General features: G+C 46.2%; 1 protein-coding gene across 3 annotated transcripts in view; it reads right to left on the reverse strand.

Annotated features, from left to right (window-relative positions):
- Positions 1-515: 515 nt before the first annotated feature.
- Positions 516-22,675, reverse strand: part of NT5C2 (5'-nucleotidase, cytosolic II) — a 139,921-nt gene continuing 117,761 nt past the window's right edge. For 2 of the 3 annotated variants that reach the window (XM_056120988.1, XM_056120987.1), the window contains exons 4-18: positions 20,511-20,628; positions 17,352-17,447; positions 12,645-12,736; positions 12,453-12,510; positions 11,206-11,299; positions 9,980-10,033; positions 8,325-8,408; positions 6,974-7,015; positions 5,645-5,752; positions 5,318-5,384; positions 4,044-4,214; positions 2,670-2,721; positions 2,520-2,580; positions 2,222-2,398; positions 516-1,838 (exon numbers count right to left, since the gene is read on the reverse strand). In XM_056120988.1, the coding sequence (XP_055976963.1) occupies positions 1,602-1,838; positions 2,222-2,398; positions 2,520-2,580; positions 2,670-2,721; positions 4,044-4,214; positions 5,318-5,384; positions 5,645-5,752; positions 6,974-7,015; positions 8,325-8,408; positions 9,980-10,033; positions 11,206-11,299; positions 12,453-12,510; positions 12,645-12,736; positions 17,352-17,447; positions 20,511-20,628 (1,511 nt within the window). In that variant the 3' untranslated portion in view covers positions 516-1,601. Of the gene's footprint in view, positions 1,839-2,221; positions 2,399-2,519; positions 2,581-2,669; positions 2,722-4,043; positions 4,215-5,317; positions 5,385-5,644; positions 5,753-6,973; positions 7,016-8,324; positions 8,409-9,979; positions 10,034-11,205; positions 11,300-12,149; positions 12,263-12,452; positions 12,511-12,644; positions 12,737-17,351; positions 17,448-20,510; positions 20,629-22,675 lie in introns of those variants that run through there. The other variant, XM_056120989.1, reaches the window with a different exon arrangement.

The following is a 22,675-nucleotide window of genomic DNA, read 5'->3' on the forward strand; positions in this document are numbered from 1 at the left end:
ATGTTTATTGTGGGAGGAACCAGGAACACTTTTGCAAGTTTAAAACGGGAAAAGTATCGAATTGCTATTTTGACTAGCATTTCTAACCTTGTGCTTTTGTTTTGGGGGCCACATCCGGCACCGCTCAGGGATGGAAACCGGGCCAGTCTTGTGCAAGGCAAGTGCCGCACCTGGTACTTTAAAACTTGCCTTCTCGTCACAACTCAGGGACATGAAGTCATCTAGGTTGAAAGTGGTAAGACAATGTGCCCTGGGCTAAGTCAGCAGTGTTTGAGGGACCCCTTGGTTCCACGTGCACCCCAGCCCTCTGAGCCATCTGCCCAGGCCCTACAATGGAAGTCTCACCTCAGGGCTGTCTCCCCAAAACCCTGCAGGCCTCCTGAATGTTATAAACATAAGCACTAGTGTTCATTGCCTGTAAGAGACTGCCATGAAGGTGACCCCAAGCCCACCCCAGCCCCTTAAAGAGCCCTCGCCCGAGCCATAGTTGTGCTACAGAACAAGGTCAAAGTCAGTATTAGAAATGTTATACTTTATTGAGCAACTAATCTACCCTCTCATGTTGACGAATGACATGAAGAACAGAAGAAATCTATGATGTTAAATGTCTACGCCACCGTTAAAAATGTTTTAACAACTTTCACGGAACTTGTGAGGCAATTATAATATACCCGCAAGTATATATAGTAATGATACATTCTTGTTCAAACAAGAAGTGATTTCACTCGGGAGTCTGAAGTGAATTTATTCACACTGATTGTGCCCTCGACTTTAGGCAAGTTTTGGCTTACGATGCTTTCTTTCTCGAATATTCAAGTTTGGAAACAGTGACCAGCCCTCAGGAGGCTGGACGAGGTGAAGAGGAAAGCCCAGCCCGTGCCAGACGTGCCTGCTGCCCGGTTGCCCGAGGCCGGGCTGCATCTGGGGGCGGGGGTTGCTCCTCTGTCCTTGCAGTGAAATTCCTTCTAGAGGTTCAGCTAAGAAGACCGACTTTTTTTGGTTTTGGTATAACAAGCATTTTTGCTACTAAGAGAAATGTAGAAGTGAAGACGTCTCCAAATGAAGCTGCTGCTGACGATTCCAGATCAGTCCCAAAGCGAGGAGGAGACACTTCTGCAAAGCCGCTGTGAACAGTCACGAGGCCACTTAGAGACGTGAGGAAGGGACTGTGACCTTAAATGAAGACCGTGTCCACTCATGGGAGAACGATGCCTCTCCAATGAGACAGGACAGTGCGGGGCGTGGTGGGAGGGAAGTTTCTAAGGTAACAGCACGTGGGTCCCCTCTGCCACCGTCGCCCACAGCGTGTCCCGAGCCACCGTCAGATACTGATGAGGAAACAAGAGAGTAACAGGCCGGTGCGGCTCCCGCTTTCTTCCGACACAGGCTCCATGTAAAGTGGAGCTGTCTGCAGAGTGCAGAAACAGAACTAAAACAAGGATCTCCCTAGGGATGAGGACAGGTGAAAGCCCTCAGAGAATGTCCAGGTGTACTTTTGACAGAGCGCCCCACTACCCCGGCTAGAACCCGAAGGGGGCATCCTTTGCTCCCGAGTCCTGCCAGAACTTATTTAATGGGTGCTCAGTGATGGTTTTCCGCTTTTACTCTTCTTCCTCTTCCTCCTCTTCATCATCATCTTCATCGTGGCAGTGAGTGATTTCCTGGGGGGCCAGAGGGAAGAGGTTGGGAGGTTTGATCTCACTGATCGACCGTGTCAACTGGTGCCTCTTGTAGTCGGTGTCCTTGAAATCCACCGACGTGCGGTTGCGGGTGGCCAGCGGCGACTCCATCTCGTTGATGTCCACGTGCGTGTGCTCCACTGTCGACTCATGCGGCATCTAGGGCAGGGTCAGAGGTCAGGAGTCACGGAGAGCCAACCCAGAGGCCTAAGCGCGCCCTGAACGCGGGCTGTCTGGTCCCTCCTATCACCAGGTCTTGAAACAGATCAGTGAGCCTGACGCGGGGACCGTGTGCACTAGAAACAAGCGATTCAGAGACTCGTGCAACCCCGCGAAACATGTTACACATTGAGCCTTTTTTGCTTGGTTTCGGATTAGACCCAGCAATACTCAGGGGACCATCCGGGCATATGGGTGCCAGGGATGGCATTCAGGTGGGCTGTGTGCAGGGCAAGCGCCCTGCCCACTGTCCTGTCGCTCTGGCCCCGAGCATCGCGCCTCGAGAGTACCTGACGTCGCCGCCCACAGCTGCCTGCACTCACCAGGACGTGCGCGGCCCGGAAGAGGTAGCTGAACGGGTAGTAGAGCAGGTTGATGAAGGACGCCGCGTACAGGTCAGCATAGCGCATCACCTGGCTGGCGAAGAGCGTCTGCCGGGAGCCACTGCGGAACAGGCTTCCCATCATGCCGTAGCACATGTCCATGTCATGCGTCACTTTCTGAAACAAGAAGGAAGTTCAGCGTGTTAGCAAACCCCGTCCGCACACCTGCTTTGGGAGAGGCTCTGAACAGAACCAGGAAAGTGAGTCACTGACACCGTCTCCGAGCCCACTGGAGTACCTTGATGCGTCTCTGGATGGAGCTGATATCGGGGCGCTCGTTGCTGCTGCTGTCGAGGTGCCTGGAGACAAAGGGAAGTGCGTGACTGCCCGGTCCCGCTGCGGGGCTCCCGGGGAGAGGCAGCGAGGCAATGTGTGGAGTGCAACTTACTTGTAGAGTTCAGCCAAGAAGATATCCAAGCTCTGAAGTTCTTCAAAAAGCGCTGTGCAGGGTTTGGAAGAAAAGGAAGATGTTAGGATTAAACAGAAAGTGCCCAGTCTGTCCCTGCTGGGGGTGAGGACGGAGACAGTCAGGCAGCAGGTTCGTGCCCTTTCCTCTCTGACCTCTCTTTCCTCCTGCCTACAAGCTGCTTCTGAATTCACACACCCCATCCTCCTGTTCCATTTTCAGATAAACTGAGAATCGAGTGACTCATCCAGAGTGTCAGAGGTTGAGAAATAAGAACCAAATCAGCAAGCTGTCTAAACCCAGTCGAGTGTACATAATGGCAGCAGGTCACATGCTTTCTACGTGTTCCAGCTTTTCTCTAGCTGGGCACCCCCCCCCCCCCCCCCAAATAAGTCCTATCCACTAACTAAAACTTTCTTTACTGCCTCTGGGAGAACCAGCAACCATTCAAATAATCTCCTCTGGCTGAGCTGAGAAGGGTTTGTACCCACCCCGTGATGAGGTGGGTTCCTCACATCTCACACTTCAGAAAAACAAAGGGAAAGGGTGGCCAGAGAGACAGCACAGGGGCTAAGGTGCAAGCGGCCAAGCCCAGCTCCATCCCGGGGCCCTGAGCACTGGCGGAAAACATCCCGGACCCTGCCGAGAGCACGCTGCTAGTCATGGGTCATGGGCCAAGGCAGCACGAATCACACAGGGCAGAGCAAGCTATGACAGGCGAGAGAATGTCCACGTTAAAGCATCTTTAAGTAGCTAGGCCTCCCGCCTTACTCGGAGCACTGTGTCTCTGTTCAGAGAATGCCATTTGGCTCCATTCTCTACTTCTCAAAGAAAGGGGTTGGCAGGGAGCCTAGCATGCCCCAGCCTGGGTCCCCTCCCTGGCACCCCTCTTCCGATCCTAGCAGAATTCCTGGCCCAATTAGCCAAATATAACTAGGAATGGTGCCTGGACCCCCTGAACACCACTTGGTGGTTCCCCCCAACCCCAATTTGCAAACAGTACCAGAAGGTAATGAAGACTTAAGGCCATTGAGGCCCCAGCATCCGTACGGGAGCTACATGCTCAGGTAAGAGACTCTACAGCCATGGCTGGAGAAAATGGAGTCACAGCGGAAGGAGCAGTTTTCAGTTTAGCTGCTTCTGTCACTGAACCCTGGGTAGTGACACTCTACACTCAACTTCACAGAGATTCATGAAGGCGAACGACTGTCATTATTTCCACCAAGCCTCGACTTCTGTAAACTAGCTAGCTATATGAGAAGGTGCACCCAGATATCAACACCCCCCTGATCCCTCCATACAAAGGAACAGGTCCTCAAACTCTGCCAACACTCATGCAGAAAAATGTCTCCTTACAGCTCTTGTCAGTCCAGACATGCAGCTCCTGTGCAAGTTCAGGAATCACCAGGAAAGTTCGCCAGCCTTGCCGTTTCTTTGATTTTAAAATGTCCCCAAAAATGTGGTCTCCAATGTACAAAATGTCCTTGCCCTTGGCTCCCAACAGGTCACAGATGGTATCAGAGGAACCTGAAACAACGGCATGTACAATGAAAATCAAAATCCCTCTACAGAAAAGGCCAACGTTCCAAGTGCCCCATCATCAAACTGTGTGACCACTTCAACCTGAGCATCTACAACCCTCAAAGTATCCCCACCATTTCTCATCACTGATATGCCATAAGGCTGGCTGTGTTCAGCTATCTCTACTCCAAAAAAATATGCATCTGTGTCCACGGGGGCACCTCAAGAACCCCTTCAGGGACTCCTGAGAACCACCCCCAAGTGATTCCAAGTCTCTTAGGAAAAGCCTCAAGTGAAAAATAAAGCGTGCTTTCCTGCACCCTCGTAAGGCAGACTCAGGGCTTTTGGAGGTGACACAGAAATGTAAAATGGCACAAACTCCTCCCTGGATCCTGTCTGCAGGCAAAACGAAAACAATCATTTCAGTCACAAGCAATGAATCGTTAGGATATACTGGGGTCCAGAGATACGGTAAAGGGGTTAGGGAACCGCTGCATACAGCCAACCCCGGGTCAATTCTTAGTACAGCACATGGCCCCTGAGCACCGCCTGGTATAGCGCCAAAACAATCAGGACATACTGTAACCTCTCCTTTTTGGTTTTTGGACAACACCCAGTGATGCTTAGGGGTTACTCCTGGCTCTGCACTCAGAAATTATTCCTGGCAGTGCCCAGGTGATAATATGGGATACCGGGAATCGAACCTGGGTCAGCTGTGTGCAAGGCAAGAGCCCTAACCGCTGAATTAACACTCCAGCTCCCACCACCTCAAATCCATTTCTCCCTACTGCATTAGTAACTACTGAAATATTTGCCTTCAGTAAATATACAAAACAATGCACTCACTCTGTGTCAGGAGAACAACAAAGCCTTTTTTATACCAAATACGGGGAAGCCTGGGGCGGAGAAACAGTACAGGGGTTGAGGCCGTTGTGCAACCAGCCCAGTTGGAGTCCCGGCACGACATGGTCTCCTGAGCACTGCGAGGTGCTGTCCCAGAGGCCCCACAACGAGAGCCACTGAACAGCGGCTCCTAGGCCCTGAGCCCCAAATCAATGAACAAATGAAAAGTTCAAACACGTAAAGAATAAAGGAAGTCTAGGACTCACCTCCCGAGTAGACGATGCCGTGCTGTAAGGGGCCTGTATAGGTACCAATTTTCAACTTGCCAGTTTTCTGGGGGAAAAAATGATGGTCTTTGTATGTGTCATTCTCTCACAATCTCTACCCAAAATGCTGACTGGGCAGCCAAATGCACAGCAACTCGGAGCTGTCATTCTTTTGAACTGGGTACAGATAGCAAGACCGGTATTTGGATTCATTTCCAAGGAAACATGTGGCCAGTAAGTCAGAAATGCCTGTTTCCTCAGGAGAGTGGGAGCGGGTAAGGGAGAAGCCTGGGACAGTGTCCCGCAGACAGTGTTCAGCTCACTTACAGTGTCCACCTGCCGCAGCACCGTGCCCTCTCCGAAAAAGAGCGGTTTCCGTGCATCCACCAGGATCAGGTCAAAGTAGGACTGCCATGGCCGATGGGAGCTCCCGGGCTGACGGAGAACAGGCAAGAGGCAAACATCACTCAGAGTTCATCTCATTCAGATGCAATGAACATAGAAATACTACTAAGTGTAGCCAAAGATCTCACCATTTTATTTAAAACACGTTACCTTATAAATAGGCCACAAATAAGCCAATAACAAATAAACCCTACATTTAACATCTATTGGTGAAAATATAAGTCAACAACTAATATACCCTACACTGAACATCTATTTATTAGTTTAACATCATGTGCTTCCATCCATTATTAGCCTCACTGTGATTTAAAATGTGAAAGCTCAGGGCTGGAGAGACAGTACAGCGGGGAGGGCGTTTGCCCTGCACACAGCCAACCCAGGCTCCATCCCCAGCATCCCATATGGTACCCCGAACACTGCCAGGAGTAATTCCTGAGTGCAAAATCAGGAATTACACCAGTGTAAACCCCGAGCATTGCCAGGTATGACGCAGAAATATGAAAGCTCACACTCTGAAACGAGCCACGGAAAGATGCAAGTCTACACTCGGGAGACCAGCAAAGCAGGGCTGCACACTAACACAAACTGCTTGGAGGAAACCAGACTGGGTATGTCCTCAGCACAACGGCTCTATGTAAGACAATGGCCCACACCTCTTGATGTCGGTATACAAGTTAGGCATTCATAGTTTAAGGTCATGCTGAAGAGCAGATGCATTATGGGTGATTATGGGTGATCTCCAAGCAGGGTTTCCGGAGTTCATTCCGAGATACAGAACTGAACTTCCCAGGGATGTAACTATTTCCACAGCAGACTAACGCTAGGTGCAGCCACACTGCAGCCGTGAAGACCCTCGAAAAATAAATGCTGACTCTTCTCAAAGCAAAACTCAGCAATAGTAACAGCAGACTATAGATAATGTCAAGAATCTTCTCATTTTCTATTCCTTTTAGTGAGACATCTTCCTCAACCCAAAAATTTCTTTGCGACATTAATTTAACAGTTCTGCTTAGACTTTCTTGGTCCTAATACTATTCTAGACCCATCTTACTACATACCAAATGAGTATCACCCTCCTGTCAGTGGACTCAGTATTCCGATTGCTACTGACTCATGTTTTACTTTTAATTTTAAGGAAGATTTCTATATGGTTCCTGACCAGTTTCTTACCCTCAATATTCCAGGATAATTTAAGTATATTCAACATTATTAAAGCATTGTTTTATTAAGTTACATTGTTTTACTAAGTACCTTGGGGCCATGTGGAAAATCAAACAGGTAAGTCATAATTTTCTGGAAGGGGAAAAAAAAACAACAATGTAAGGTCCGTATATTTGCAAAAGACATGTAACAGCTAAAGAAGTTTTTTTTGTAAGAAGTCAGTTTCAAAACCACACTCTTCATTTTTTCTAAAGTTTATGAAATCATGCCAGAAGGTAATGCTTCATCATAATTAACAATCATTCCTGACATCCTCAGAGGAGAGGCTTCGAGAAGACAGCTGGGGGAGAGAGAAAGTACAGGACAAGATGTGCCTCACATCAGCCAACCCAGCCCCTGAGCACCACCAGGAGTAACTCCTGAGCACAGATGGAAGAAGCCCCTGAGCACTGATGGGTGTGGGCCCAAAAGCAAATTAAAAGATATTTTTGCACTGGATTCACCCATATGTCCCTATTCAACTCTCAAGGAAACTAACAAGTCCCATGAAGAACTGAGTGCCCTGGTTCTACTGTGGGGTCCAGACCAAGTCAGTCGAGGCTTTGTAAGGCTGGCGTTGGAGGGCAGAGACACAGAACAGGAATTCAGGCGCTTGCCTTGCATGGGGCTCACCCTGGTTCAAATCCGCAGCAACACATACTGGCCCCTGAGCTCATGAGGAGTGACCCCTGAACAGGGAAAGCCCCTTGAGGATGGCCAGGGGTGTCCCAAATACCATCGTCCCTCCTATACCCCCGAAATGACTGACTTATTCCAAATCACATATTTCTAGATTGAGATTTTTATATGGAAAAAGTAGTGGGGGGAGCAGTAGTGTAACAGGGAGGGCATTTGCCATGCATGGGGCTAATCCGAGTTTGATCCCCAGCATCCCATATGGTTCCCCGAGCACTGCAAGGAGTAATTCCTGAGTGCAGAGCGAGGAGTAGTCCCTGAGCTGCCAGGTGTCACCCAAAAAGCAAAGAAAAAAGAAAAGTAGGGATTGCCAGGCTTCTGGCTAGTACTCTAAACTTGTTAACACGTTTAACAAAGTACTGTTAACTCTTTTAACTAAAGTAAGGTTAAGAAATCAGCTTCTGTCTATGCTACAACTGTGGCACCACATTTAGAGATCAAAGGCGGCTGGTCTCCATGGCCGAGACTCAAAGTCCCTGCACCACTGCGCCAATTGTGATCAGAGAATTTAAAATATATCTATTTAGGAAACTTTTATGACTACTCTGGTGTCATCTTTATCCTCCATTATTTGCTGCTTTTCTTTTCACTCTAAATGGCAAAATGAAACTGCTCTCCTCAATAAATAACTCCCTTTCTCATTAGCTCCTCAAAAGACAAACTATTTCCCCTACACAAATAAATAGACATCAATAGTGGCACTTACATCTGTATACTTATAATCACTGTTGGTGGCAAGAAATACCTTCCCGACTTCCTTCATGCGGCTCAGAAGCAAAGGTAGTTTCCCCTGAAACATAATCATTATGGTGAGTAAGACACTTCCGCACAAATACTTTGCCATGTACAGTGGAGTCACTGGAGAGATTTAGGGTACAGTATAATCGCTCCACCGACACTGATCACAGATCGGAATACTGGACTGATGTCCACTGAAAGAGATGCAAGGGAGCCCTGAGGGTTGTGATGCTTATTTGGTTTCGGACTTTTTAATATAAAAGATAACACTACTGGGGCCAGGGAGATAGCTCAAAGGACTGACGCCCAAGCTTTGCATGCGGGAGCCCTGAGTTCAATCCCCAGTACTGCCTGGTCCGTGAGCACCAAGCGGGACTAGCTCTGAGCACCACTGGGTGTGGCACAAAAAAAGCACAAAGAGAAAAAAGATGTCAGTAAGTGCAGGTCGAATATGAATCTAGATCGTATCCATGGCGCACGAGCACAAGTCCCTTAGCTTCTCCCAACCTTCCTTCCTGTCTGCCCCAGCAGTATTCAAAGTCCTGTGCATGATACAATGACCCACGCATGATGCAACCTAGAGATGCCTCTACCCACCTGAAGAAAAACGAGGAAATTCTAACTCCTGATGTAATAGAAAAATACTTTTCCCCTTTCTCCCAGGAAATATATTTCCTTCACTCAAATTCTCCTAGAGCTCTCCTGAGACCCTCATTGTTTTTTCAAAAGGATACAGGTAGGAATCCGGCAGAAATTCTCACAATAAGGACTCTTGTACCAAAAAACTTTTGAGAAAATATTACATTTATCTGCCTTTATTCGGTAGGAAAGAAAAGAAGTAGCTTAAGCCTGCATGTGTATATATATATGTGTTATTTTTTATTTTAAAATAATTTGACTTGCAAAAAGCTGTGAAATTGTCGACATGTTCCTATACGTTCTTCATCCAGCTTTCTTAATATTAACATCTTAGATAAACACAGAATTATTAGTATCAACCTTAGTATAAGATATCACAATCAACATTAGTACAAAATTTGTACAGTGTAACTTAGTACAATATAAATATAAAATATACCAAAATCAACATCAGAACAATAATATTAACAGGATTTCTAAAATATAAGGTTTTCCACTAGTGTCTTTTAAAGGTACTTTAACATTTTTTTACTGATAAGGCACCTGAATTAATCACAGATAATCTTTAGACGATTCAGCACGGTGGTTATTATTTGGAATAGGTTTAGGTGTGACTCCTACTATATGAATTTTGACAATTTACAATGTATGACTCAGAATTAAATGCTTGATTAAATAGGGTGTGACATAGTCATTCAGCCTGGCTTATGTGTTCAGAGGAACCACTGCAACTATTATGATAATTAGAGCTAAAAAGACAAATGAAATCTAGGTCTTTGGGCCTAACAACAAACAGAAAAAGCTGTTTTTTTGTTTGCTGACAAACAAATCGCTGACCTGTCTAAAGACTCTTGGTGATCAGACCTAGTACATAAGATCCAGGATATGGAAATATCCTCCTTTTCCCATTTTATTATAAATAGGCTTGTTATTCATTTCCCTGTTAGATAAAAACACAGATCTGTGTTCCTCTTTTATACTTACATCTTTGACTACATACTTCTCAAGATTTTCAACCGTCTTTTCCTTAAGAGAGCCCTAGAGGATAAGAAAATCAGGAAAAAGCAAAATAAGTTTTTAAAAATTTCTAAGAAAAACGGTGTCTACTCTATTAGCCCAAGCGCATTTTAAGTATTTACCAGAATGGAAAAGTAAATAGGCTAAAGAAGGTCTCCACAAGGCAGCAAGCTGATTTAGTGGAACACTTGCTGTCTCCAAAACAGATTCAACAAATGAAATCCTTCCTACTGGAAACTAGAAGTCAGAGCCAGAGATGGCCTGAGGAGAAGGCGCTTCCCCGGGGCGCACTCATCCCCAGCGCCACACACGCTCGGAGGCAGCACTGCGTCCTGAGCACCACCAAGTGTGGTCCAAACCTCCCACAAGTGGACCATGAACATCCTCAAAGGATCCGGTAAGTATATTCTTAATACTGAAAAATCATTCTAAATTAAGTTTGGGGAATGAAAACTGAAAGCAGATCTTAGAGCCCAGCTCCGCCACTGAGGTAGACGAACATTTCCTTCTAAAAGGATGAAAAACAAAGCCAAGATCAACATCCTCTAGGGGGGAAATCCATTTTTCCTTTTTGTAGGAGAGGAAAAATTCTGCTCCATTTGTACTTTAGAAAGTTAATGTCAGGGAGCCAGAGATAGTACAGCAGGTAAGACACCTCTGCCTTGCGCACGGCCAACCTGGGTTTGGCCCTCAGCATCCCACATGTCTTTTGGGCACCAATAATAGTGATCCCTGAGCAGACAGCTGGCAGTACGTCCTTGCCCAATCAACTCAGCTCCCCCTAAAGAAAGTTCTTTTTTTCCTTTTTTGGGTCACACCAAACTATGCTCAGGGGTTACTCTTGGCTCTGCACTCAGGAATTTGTCCTGGCGGTGCTTGAGAGACCATATGAGATGCCGGGGATTGAACTCAGGATGGCTGTGTGCAAGGCAAACACCCTACCCACTGTACTGTGCTCTGGCCCCCACCAAAGAAAGTTCTTTTCTTATCATAAAACAGCCAGAGCCAGGGAGGTGCTACAGCAGGGTGGAGCACGTGCCTGGCAGGTGTCAGGTCCTGCGCTGGGACTCCAGACCGCACACAGCAGCTGCCCTGGAGCACCGCTAGGGCTGAGCGTCACAGGGAGCAACTGCCGTTAAAAAAAAGCCAAGCAAGCCAGAGACGGAGCAGGGGAAGCAGCAGCTCCCGGCTACCTTGTAATGCACCCAGTCAACTGCGTCTCTCACGTCCTGGAACATGCTTCGGTATGACATGAAGAGGTCCCCATCTTTGAATCCTGTTTCACAGCTAGAAAGAGATGAAAACAGCGTGACAGGGAGCCCAAGAGAAAAGGGAGAATCAAGCACTGCCCCAGGGCACCCAGAACTTCCACCGTTACCACATGGATAAAGGCTGCAGCTAATCAACAACACTGGTTACTCCGACTGCCAATCCATGTGACCACCAGAGATGACTCCAGTGTCCAACTGCATACAACTGTACACAAGGACCAATTAGAGAAAAACAGACTGACTGGCAGCTTAAAGGGCAGTTCCAAAATGATCAGATTCTTGTGTTCATCACTTAAAAAAAAAAAAAAAAAAAAAAAAAAGCTTGCATCCAAAAAAAAAAAAAAAACCCCAAAGACAAAAACCAAAAAACCCTTAAAATTGGTCATTTCTGTTTCCTCCACTCGACCTCTCTGGGGTACCGCTTGCCTGTCTTCTAGTTAGCTAAGGGTCTCGGGGATTGGCTCCGCCAAACCCAGCCTTGAATGGTGGAAAAGGCCTAAGGAGGGTGACAAGTGAGCCAACCCAGTGCCTACGGTCGGACGTTCAGCAATGGCAGACAATCTCCCCGAAAACCTGAGGATTCCCTGGCTCAAGACTTGGGCAAAATGTCACCTCGGAGAGGGTTCTCTATCCTCTCTACGTATTCTTCACAGAGAATGACTTCTGCTTGATCTATAGTAATCTACTGTAATGGAACCTAATGCGCATCTACTCTTCACAGAGAGGACTCTGTCCCTCCACCAAGCCTCGCTGGGCCTGGGAGTGACACTGGGTCACCGTCCCTGAGTGGCTCCTGGGTAGCTGCTGTGAAATGAGTTGGGGGGTTTTAGTGTAATTCTGCTTGGACAGATAATCATCACACAAACCTCCCACTCAGTTGTCACAATTAGCACCTCTGCTGGCCGTCTTCATCCCCAGGAGAAGCCAATCAGAAGTGGTCCCTTCCGAACACGGCTGCAGCAGCGGCAGGGAGGGGCCGTGGGGAGGTGAGGGCCTGCGTGAAGCCGCTGGTGCCGTCCCATCTCTCAGGCTGGCAATGTGGCATCTCTCACTAGCACTAAATTCACTTCAGAAAAGCAGAAAAGACCTACAATGGCCAGTTCTCTAAAACCCTGTACATTCATTTAAAAATCAATTGATAAAAAGAGAAAATCACAGACTCTACATACCTGGTATACCTGGGACAATTAGTAAAAAAATCTACTAGGCAGGCCAACAGGTAGGTCTCTGAAAAATGAAGAACAGGTACTCATAAGCCCCAGCAGGAAAACGCAAAGGGACGTCACCATCCCCCTTGAGCAATGACAAGAATCGCGGAGCGAGGGGAAGCAGCAGTCCACGGAAACATAGGCGGGGTCTACCTGGTAGGTTGAACAGTGTATTCAGAATGTAAAATCTTTCAGTATCATCTCGTTGGATAAATTTATTTGGATATTGCTCTCTAGTTTCCGGTCTGAAAGAAAAGTTTTGAAAAAATTAACTGACATTCAAACAGTCACACAAGGATAGTCGTAAGAAATATCCGTCACTCAAAAACTTCGCTCTAAAACTTTGCTGGCCACACACACCCGGCAGGGCTCCAGGCAGTGCGCATGGGCAGCTATGAAGATGAGGTCCGGGGTCCAGCCCTAAAAACGGTCTCAGTAAGGTAAGAGAAGTGAGTTACAGGCAAGACAACTGTAACAAGGTAAAAAAATTTAAAAATAAAAAATCCCACACACACAAATACCACAAGAAAGAGGCAGAGAGGCCTGAGGAAAGGAAGGAGGGAGAGGGCGGCAATCCAGCAAGGACTCCTGAGCGCCGAGGCAGAGGCCGGCCCTTGTAGATCAGTGCGGGAAGCCACCAGCTTTACTACAGAAAGGGGTGGGGATGAGATGAAGCTAGAGACAACTGAAGAGACTTGCTTTTGTTCTTAGACTTTATTCAAGGGCAACAGAGGGCAGCAGTGGGAGAAAACTATTTTAGTCAAACTGCACAATTAAAGTAGTAACAAGTTTTAGACTAAGATGAAGAAAATGTGGGCCGGAGCAAGAGCACAGCAGGTGGGGTGCTTGCCTTGCACACAGCTGATCCGGGTTCAATCCCGGCACCTGATATGGTCTCCTAAGCCCAGCCTCTGTAATCAGGGGGCAAGCCCCCGAGCACTGCTGGGTGTGACCCCCCACACCCTCCTCCCCCTCAAAAAGAGGAAGAAAATGTGACAGTACGAAACTGGCTCTACTGGGGCCAGGGATGAAGCAGCAGAGCCTTTTGCCATGCTGCCTGCACAGTGGCCCCTTCTCCCCTCCCTCCACCCGCAGGTCCCTTCCTTCCAAGCTACGAACTCTTCCTAGCCTTGGTAATGTGACTGCAGTTCCTCCAGCTGGCTCTCACAGCACCCAACAGGACTCAAGGAAAGGCGTGAAAAGCACCCATGTTTGGGGTGTGCCAATGCGGTACATGGAACCACGTACATGAGAATGAAACAATCCACCAGCTGCTCAGAAACAAGGAGCCACGTGCCATCGGGAGCCAGAGTGGGAGCAAGGCTGTCCTCTCCCCACTGAACGACCTCGGAACGAAGTGCCCAGCGAACTCCGAATTTTGAGCTAAATAAAATGGCTGCTGTTTTAAGATACTAAGTGTTGAAGTGACTTACTCTGCAGCAAAAGCCAAGTGATACAGACACAAAGGAACAGAACACAGGTGGTGGTTCCGGCGGTTCCCATGAGAGTCGTCTGCCCCAGAGTGGCGGCAAAGGCGATCAACAGGGAGGATGTGTGAAGGGACGAAGGGACACTGGCTGGGAACAAGGAGCCAGGCGGGTGACCCTGGGCATGCCGTGTTGAGTGACAGAAGTCCAAGACCAGACACTCACACGAAGGCGTCTGGAGAGGATGGTTGGAGCCGGGACAGCAACTGAAGCTGAGTAAGATGCAGGAGTTGAGTTGCCACACTAAACTCAAAGTAACTCAAAGTTTTCACAGGCACCCCAGCACGGGTCAAGAAACTCCAAGAGCGACTCAGACCTGAGAGAACAGATCCCTTATGCCAGAGACTGTTGGAGCAGGACAGGCTAGAAAGTGTAGAGAAGGGTGAGAAGGGAAGGCGGCTGGGGCTCAAAACCAGAATCAAGGACATTCAGGGGCCAAGGGGAGAGCCAGTGAGACACACAGGTGGGATTAAGAGACGCAGGAAAATTTTGCAAAGTCAAACACTTTGTCTTAATCAACAGTACTCATAAACCCTTCAAAGGACTATGGTATGAAAAAATGCACATATTTACCAGTGAATATATGGAGATTGACCTATTATGGCATCAAATTTAACTTTCCTACTCAAACACACTGCACAAATCTGTGTTCATTGACTATCAGTAGTATAAACTCCAATTAGGAAATAAATTCACATTAATTCCCAGTCTTCATCACGTTTCCACGTTAAGAGATACCTCCTCAAAGAATAACTCTACAGTATCTCATCTCTACAGTCTTTCGAGGCTCTCTGCTTATAAAAATTAGGGCGAATGTAACAGTAATTAGATGCTCTATTTGGTCAGGTTTTGTAAAATGATACTGTCCCTTAGATCTATTTTCCCATTATCTGTCATTAAAGAGCAATTCCTTTCATAAGGATAATTTAATTTTGCTTGTTTGGGGGCCACAACCTGCAGTGCACAGGGTTTACTCCTGGTTCTGTGCTTCTGGTGCTTCTGGTATCCTATGTCATGCCAGGGATTGAGCCAGGGTCGGCCACATGCTAGACAAGTCGCCTTAACCCTTCAACTATCTCTCTGGCCCCTACGTTATTTATTAGGCAATTAAAATCCAAACTGACATGTATATAGATTAATAATTACATTTTAAGTTGCCAAATCATGCTAGTGTAATTATCCTATTCTAAAATGTCAATAAAAATCTTTGTTATTTTTCAAACTAAGAAGCCTGAACTCACTGGCAAGGCGGGTAAAGCAACAGGGGAGGGCGATGGCGCTGCGACAGGCCCTGAGAGCTGGTGTCCGGCACAGTGGCCCCTTCTCCCCTCCCTGCACCCGCAGGTCCCTTCCTTCCAGGCTTTCCCCTTTGACTCCCTTTTGTACAGGGCTAAAAACGGTCTGAATAATGACATTCACTCATACAGGACCTATTTATTAGCTTATATACCTCTCTCTCTCCCTCTCTCTCTCTCTCTCTCTCTCTCTCTCGTTTCGGGGCCATACCTGGTGATACCTGGGACTTACTCTTGGTTCTGTGCTCAGAGATCACCCCTGGCAATGCTCAGGGAACTGTATGGGGTGCCAGGGATCAAACCAAGGTTGGCTGCCTACACGGCAAGCACTTTCACCCCTGCATTCACTCTCCAACTGGGGTCTTCTCTTAAATTAGCAAACCTGATTGTGATCCAAATGTATACAACGGATTTTCTTCCTTTTCTTTTCTACCACAGCCACCCCCTACCACCCGCCACACAAAAGTCTTTTGCAAACATTAATAAACTAGAATTCTGGTTCGTCTTCATTGGATTTCTGAATTACTGTGACGATAACCTTATATAAATTAGCTTTGGATGCTAGTGTTCATTTCGAGTACTTCACAATCTAAATCCTGCTTCATGGGACTTGTGGATCCTATTAACAAACCTAGAAGCATGAAATGATTTAACTACTGCCAGTCCAGATGTGCTGAGGTGGGATGCTCACGTGATTCTATTCTCACGACACACTCTCGGCCGTCTCTGAGCCACTGTCCTGCCGGCTAAAGAGCCTTGTATCAATGCTTCAACTCTGCATAGATCACTGCCATGAACTCAGATTTTCAGGAAACTGCTACAGTTTAGTTCCTGCCTCTAATCATAAAAGACATTCAACAAAAAAGACTGGATTTTACTACTCTGCCACTGAGAATATTATATGGAGAAGTAACACAAGAGACCAGTATACAATCTAGTATACAATCTATTTTGGTTTTAGGAAAAGTTGCTCTGACCCTAATACAATGACAGTAATAAGTTAGCACGAAAGTAGAGATACCGCTCGTTTTGGACATTCATGTCCTTTTGAGGGCGAAGAAGGTCATCCCGGTGCAGTGCTCTAGAACCACACCCAGTGCTGCATGGGGGATTCGGGTGGTACCAGGAGTGAAACTGAGGCTCCAGAATGCAAAGCATCATTACAGCCTGGGCACGACCTCCCTAGCACAGGCGCTCTGATTTGTAAAGAAACATTTGGGACGATGGTGCCTAGAAAGACAGTCCAGAAGTCAAGGCACTTGCCTTCCACACAGCACCCCAGTTCAATCCCCAGGATGAGCCCTGAGCACAGCCAGATGTGGCCCAAACACCCTCCCCCCAAATAAAGAATAAAACTGGGATGCTTCGCCAAAAAGATAATTTTATCTGCTAGGATAAAATTCACTAGGATAGAACATCCAAACTTGGGGCCAGAAAGAAAGCACAGCGGTTAGGGCATTTGCCTTGCATGGGGCCGACCACGGTTTGATCCCCAGCATCCCAGATGGATCCCCAAGCACCGCCAGAAGTAACCCCTGAGCATTGCCAGGTGTGGCCCAAAACAAAACCAAAAAAAAGCGTATTTGCATATGGCTTAAATATCATCATCACCATTCATTTTTAACCAGGAAGTTTAAAAATTTAACCACATGATCACATAGCTGAAGCTATTTAATAAAATATAAAGTATTAAGTATTAAAAGTCTTAGTCATTTACATTGCTTTAGTTTTAACTTTCTAAAGCATTTTTATATACATACCTCTTCTGAGCAGCTACCTGAGAACTGTATTAAAAAGGAGAAAATAAAAATCTTAGAATTTCCAGAAGCCAAAGTCACTACTTTCGGGGCAAGTTTCAAGATGACTTTTGTTGGATGCTATGTAATTAGTAGATTCTCAAAATATGATTGCTAACTAGAAGTCAGTTTGGGTTCTAAGAGCCTAATAAGTATCAAGTAATCTTATGCAAAAGAGCTGCTCTTCACTGATAAGGAATAGGAATAAATATTACATTCGGGAGATGTATCATCTTCACAGTGACTAAACACGCTGAGTCACTAAAGGTTCTTTGTACTCACCCCCTTATGAAGTTAAATCCATGTGCACACACCAAAAGGTTCCCATAGGCATCAACTTTCAAAAGATTTCCATACAGTGTGTCAAAGACAAGTCCCCTAGATGAAAATGAAGACATTATCAACAGCACAATACAAACACTCCTCATTTTACTGTACTCCTTCCTTCCTCCCTTCCTTCCTTATTTCCTTCCTTATTTTCTTCCTTCCTTCCTTCCTTCCTTCCTTCCTTCCTTCCTTCATCCCTCCCTCCCCCCTCCCTCCCTCCTCCCTCCCAGCTCTGGGGTAAGAAGTCACTTCTGGCAGGCTTGGGGGACCATATAGGATGCCAGGGGTCAAACCCAGGTTGGCAGCATGCAAGGCAAGTGCCCTATCCACTCTACCAACACTCCGGCTCCAGAGACTGTTTTTTTTTTTTAATTTTTATTAGAGAAACACCATGAGGTACAGTTGTAGACTTACAAATTTTTGTGCTTGGGTTTCAATTATACAATGATCAAATACCCATCCCTCCACCAGTGCCCATTTTCCACCACTACGGATCCCAGTATCCCTCTCGCCCCCCACCCCCCCATCCCACCCTGCCTCTGTGGCAGGGCATTCCCTTCTGTTCTCTCCTTTGGGGTGTTGTGGTTTGCAAAAGAGGCATTGAATGGCAATCATGTTTGGTCTATAGTCTACTTTCAGCATGCTTCTCCCATCCTGGGAAGATCCTCCCAACACCCTTTATTTGGTGCTCCCTTCTCTATCTGAGCTGTCCTTTCCCCTAGCATGTGTGGAAAACAGTATGGACGATTCTCCAAAAATTAGAAATTGAGCTCCCATTTGACCCAACAATACCACTCCTGGGAATATATCCCAGAGAGGCAAGAAGTATAGTTGAAGTGACATCTGCACTTGTTTATTCATTGCAGCACTGTTTACAACAGCCAGAATCTGGAAAAAAACCTGAGTGCCCAAGAATTGATGACTGGTTAAAGAAACTTTGGTACATCTACACACTGGAGTACTATGTAGCTGTTAGAAAAGATGAAGTCATGAAATTTACATACAAGTGGTAATGCATGGAAAGCATCATGCTAAGCGAAATGAGTCAGAAAGAGAGGGATAGACATAGAAAGATTGCATTCATCTGGGGAACATAAAGTAACAAAATAGGAGACTAACACCCAAGAAGAGCCGAGATTAGTACCAGGAGGTTTACCATGGCTTGGAGGCCAGTCACAGATACTGTTCTTTTTAAAAATAAAATTTTATGGCAACCCTGCCTCAAGCAAACTTACTGGCACCATTTTCCCCGAAGCATGACCTCACTTCGCATCACTGTGCGACACTGAATGAAGGCATGCACTGCCAACTCCATACTTCACAGACCACAGAACGCTCTACACAGAACATGCACGCACAAAGGAAGCAGAGGCGCGGTGGGTCTTGATGCGAGCCCACGGTGCTCCTGCTCATCTTCTCTGAGGAGCCGCTGCCCAGGCATTCTCAAGGGCTCAGTAGCGTCTCCACTCTGCCCGGCTGCCTGTGCTTGGGGCCTACAGGCCACCCCTATGGTGCTGACGAGAGGGGAAGGACGCAGGGCCATGAGTGGGACTAGCACAGGTTTCGTTCCTTCGGCTGACTTCCCTTCCTGTTCCAGTTGTTTCTGGTTTTGGACCATCCCTGGCTGTGCTCAGGGTTCACTCCTGGCTCTGCTTCGGGAACCAGCTGTGGCAGCAGGGACCGCACCGGGCTGGATGTGTGTGAGGCAAGTGCCTGACCCACTAACCTCTCGTTCCAGCACCCCTGTTCCGTCACCAAGAAACAGCCTCCTCTGAACCAAACATTATGGCAAATCAAGTATGTCCCAATAGCCCTAGCGGCAAAATGAGGGAACAAAATCTTAAAAACTAATCTCAAAGGAAATAAAAAATATTTACTCTGACAATGACCGAATAAAGAAGCTGTGGTTTATATTAATTCAATGAAATACTAGTCTGCCATTAAACTACCTTTTGGGACAAAATGGATGGATGGTGAGGTAATAATCCTAAGTGAAATTAGGAAGGAAAACAAATACTGGGTAGTTTCATTCATATGCTGAATGTAACAGCATGCAAATAAACTGTCAATTAAAAAAAAAACAACAGCAGCATTTCAGGACTTCGACTGAAAACTATGGTGTCTGCTAGAATCAAAGAGGAGGAGAGGAAGGCCTGAGCAGAGGAGCCTTTCGGGAGAGGGTGACAGCAGAACTTGGTGTGATGAGTGTCACACATAGAGGCATAACACTAGCCCCAACATTCCATTAGTATTCTAGACCAAGGATAAATCAATAAAGATCACATTTTTCAAAAACTGTCCAGAAAAATTATTCCAACTTTTCTTTATTGTGTGTGGCGGGGGTGTTTTGGGCCACACCCACAGAGCTCAGAGGTCACTCCTAGCTCTGTGCTCAGGGATCACTCCTGGTTGTGCTCAGTGCCACAAATCAAACCAGGGTTGGCAGCAATCAAAGGCAAGCACTGTATTCCCTGTATTCTCTCTGGCCTCCTCACGGTCTTCTGCACGCAGTAAGAACATAAAGAAACAAGGCTTAAACTATGACTCCTGTGAATATAGGAGGATTCACTCGAAAAGCCTTTCAATTTCCCTGGGCAACAGAGCTGGCCTGCAGTCCTGTTTGGTTACTGGACACAGGGCACATACAAACAGAATCAACCCCCAGCATAGCACACACCAAAAAAATGAAGGAAAAGATAGAAATGCAAATTGCCAAGAGGCTCATGCTGACCAGCAAAGTATATTACAGAAACACATAACTGCTCTCTGATTATCAGAGGGAGGAGGAGCCAACGGGATGCCCGTCAGTTCTGACTGGCCCCTTTATTCCTGTACACAGATCTGCGGTGTGTGCTGCAGGCTGACCAGGGTCCCCCTCACACACAAGGTGCCCCCGCCGAGCGACATCCCCGACTCAATGGATCTTCTTCAACTAATACACTAAGTTCAGTTCAGGAACAGTAGAAAGAAGGGTGGTGGTCTTAGGATCAAACACCCTTTTCCTGTTTTCCTGCTTGTTATTGGTCGGGAGTGATTTTCGAGTTACTAATTTGGGGAAGAGAAGGAAGGATCGGATCTTATTGCAAAAAAAAAAAAAAAGTCTTGAATAATTACCTGGTAGGGAACGTCGAATCATAAGCAAAGCTGAGCAGCTCCTGGGGATAGCCAATAGAAACCAGCCTCTCCACGGTGAGCTCGAAGCCAAGGGACTCATACTCCGGAGACTTGTACACTGCACAGAGAGGAAGTTTACAATTAAAGCAGAGGCAAATGAGAGCATTTCTACCTTTTCTCAATTTCTCCCATCTCCTAAACCTGACCATTTTCTCTTTTTCCTCAAAACTCCATGTTCTGTGCTGCCCCAAGCAGTTACTAGCACTCAGCTGTCACTCAGTGGAAACAGGACAGAGTACAACAAGAGCGATGACAGAGAATTACCAGGAACTCCAGAATAGGTCTCCTCCTTCAGAAACCTGAGCGAAACCCTCCCTCCTCTGCGTTCTTTCACAACATTTGCAAGGCGAAAAGAAAAACCTAAAATGCATAATGTGGGCCGGAGCTAAAGTGTAGTTAGTGGGTAAGGCACTTGCTTGCCTTGCCGTGGACCAGGGTTCTATCCACAGCATCCCATATAGTCCTCAGGCCCAGCTAGGAGTAATCCCTGAGCCCTGAGCACTGCACCAAAAAAAAAAAAAACCCTCTGAAAGTCACACAGCACCCCAAGGCGGGAAGCACCAGCTCTGCCTCCAGGAGACGCAGGTTTGCTGTCCAGCACCACCAGCAGTGCCCCCCTGATGCAGGAGCAGCCTCTGAGCGCAGCCAGGCACAACACCTCCCCCCACCAAAAAAAAAAGATTTCTTTAAGACTTTTAGAATGTCAGCATAAAGAAAATGCTGCTTTTTCAACAGCTGAATCTTTTAATAGGTTTCTTCAAATTAAATATTTAAATGAGCATCCTTTTATCACTCTCTAGTTATGGGCAAGCCATATTAAAAATGAAAGACCTAAAATTTTGCTAACGTGTAATGAGGCCAAAATAATCCATTCTAGTCATAAAGCAACTATTATAGTTCGATCTACAGTTATATTTTACCTATGACACAAACTAATTTTCACTGCAATTAGTCTGCTTCTCCAAGTCAGTGCTAATATTTTAATGAGTAAGATTCAACTTTTCCATTTGAAAACCAATCTTTGGGGGAAAAAAACAATCTTCCAGAGTATGTCTAGGATAGATAATAGAGTCAATAATGGCAGCCTCCATACTCCACAGAAGGGAAGTGAGGAGCTAAGAAGGAACAAAAATGATTATAATGGACCCTCCAAGTCTGTTACATATTAATGGTCACCTATTTTTTGGATTAAACCGAATATTTTCAAATGGCACACTGAGCATGCAATTCCTTTCACAAATATTTGTGTAGTTACAAAAGACTACACATTTAAGGCTTTGAAAAGATGCTTGAGGCTCAGCAGAATCATCCCAAGAGAAGCTATTGCTTCTTTCATTGTCATAAATTTAATGCCGCAAGATATCTCAGACATTACATCACTGATGTACCAAGAGTAGCAACCACATTTGATGGGGTTTAAAGTAGAAGGCAACCAATCTCAGGGGGAAAATCAATCTCTCTCTCTCTCTCCCCCCCCCCCCCCGTACACACACACACACACACACACACACACGTGTAAACATCCAAGCCTCAACCTTTAGTAACATGTTTACTAATCTCTTATAGAAGGGCTTAAAGGCTCCAGGGTGAAATATACAACAATTTTCAGACACTTTCCTCTAAGGAAATTCTTAGCAGATTATTCATAAAATATAAAATAAATTATTTCGCTTGTGCTATGGGGGCAGGATTTGGGGTTGGTTCAGGGTGAGAACATTGGAAATATGGTGATGGGAAGGTGTAATGGTGGCAGGATTGGTGTTGGAATAGCAAATGTAATAAATTACTGTGAACAACCTTATAAAAATAAAATTAAATTTAAAAAATTTGGTGCTGATGTTAATAACCCTGGCTGATATTTTCCAACTTTTTCCCAAACTGGCTCTATGTTTCCCTCCCTGCAATTCCAATGCCAACCCCGTCACTCTCCTCAAGCAAAGACCCCTGCGTCTAGATAACATCCGTTATGATGAAGAGGGAGGACTGTGCCATAGATGAGGTACAGAAACAATATCCTGAGCGTGCTGGTACGTTGCCATAAAACCAGAGAGAGCACAGGACCTAGTAATGTAAGCCTGAAACCTCCTGAGAACACAAAAATAATT

The sequence above is a fragment of the Sorex fumeus genome, unplaced genomic scaffold (assembly GCF_029834395.1).
Source record: "Sorex fumeus unplaced genomic scaffold, SorFum_2.1 ptg000043l, whole genome shotgun sequence".
Lineage (NCBI taxonomy): Eukaryota > Metazoa > Chordata > Mammalia > Eulipotyphla > Soricidae > Sorex > Sorex fumeus.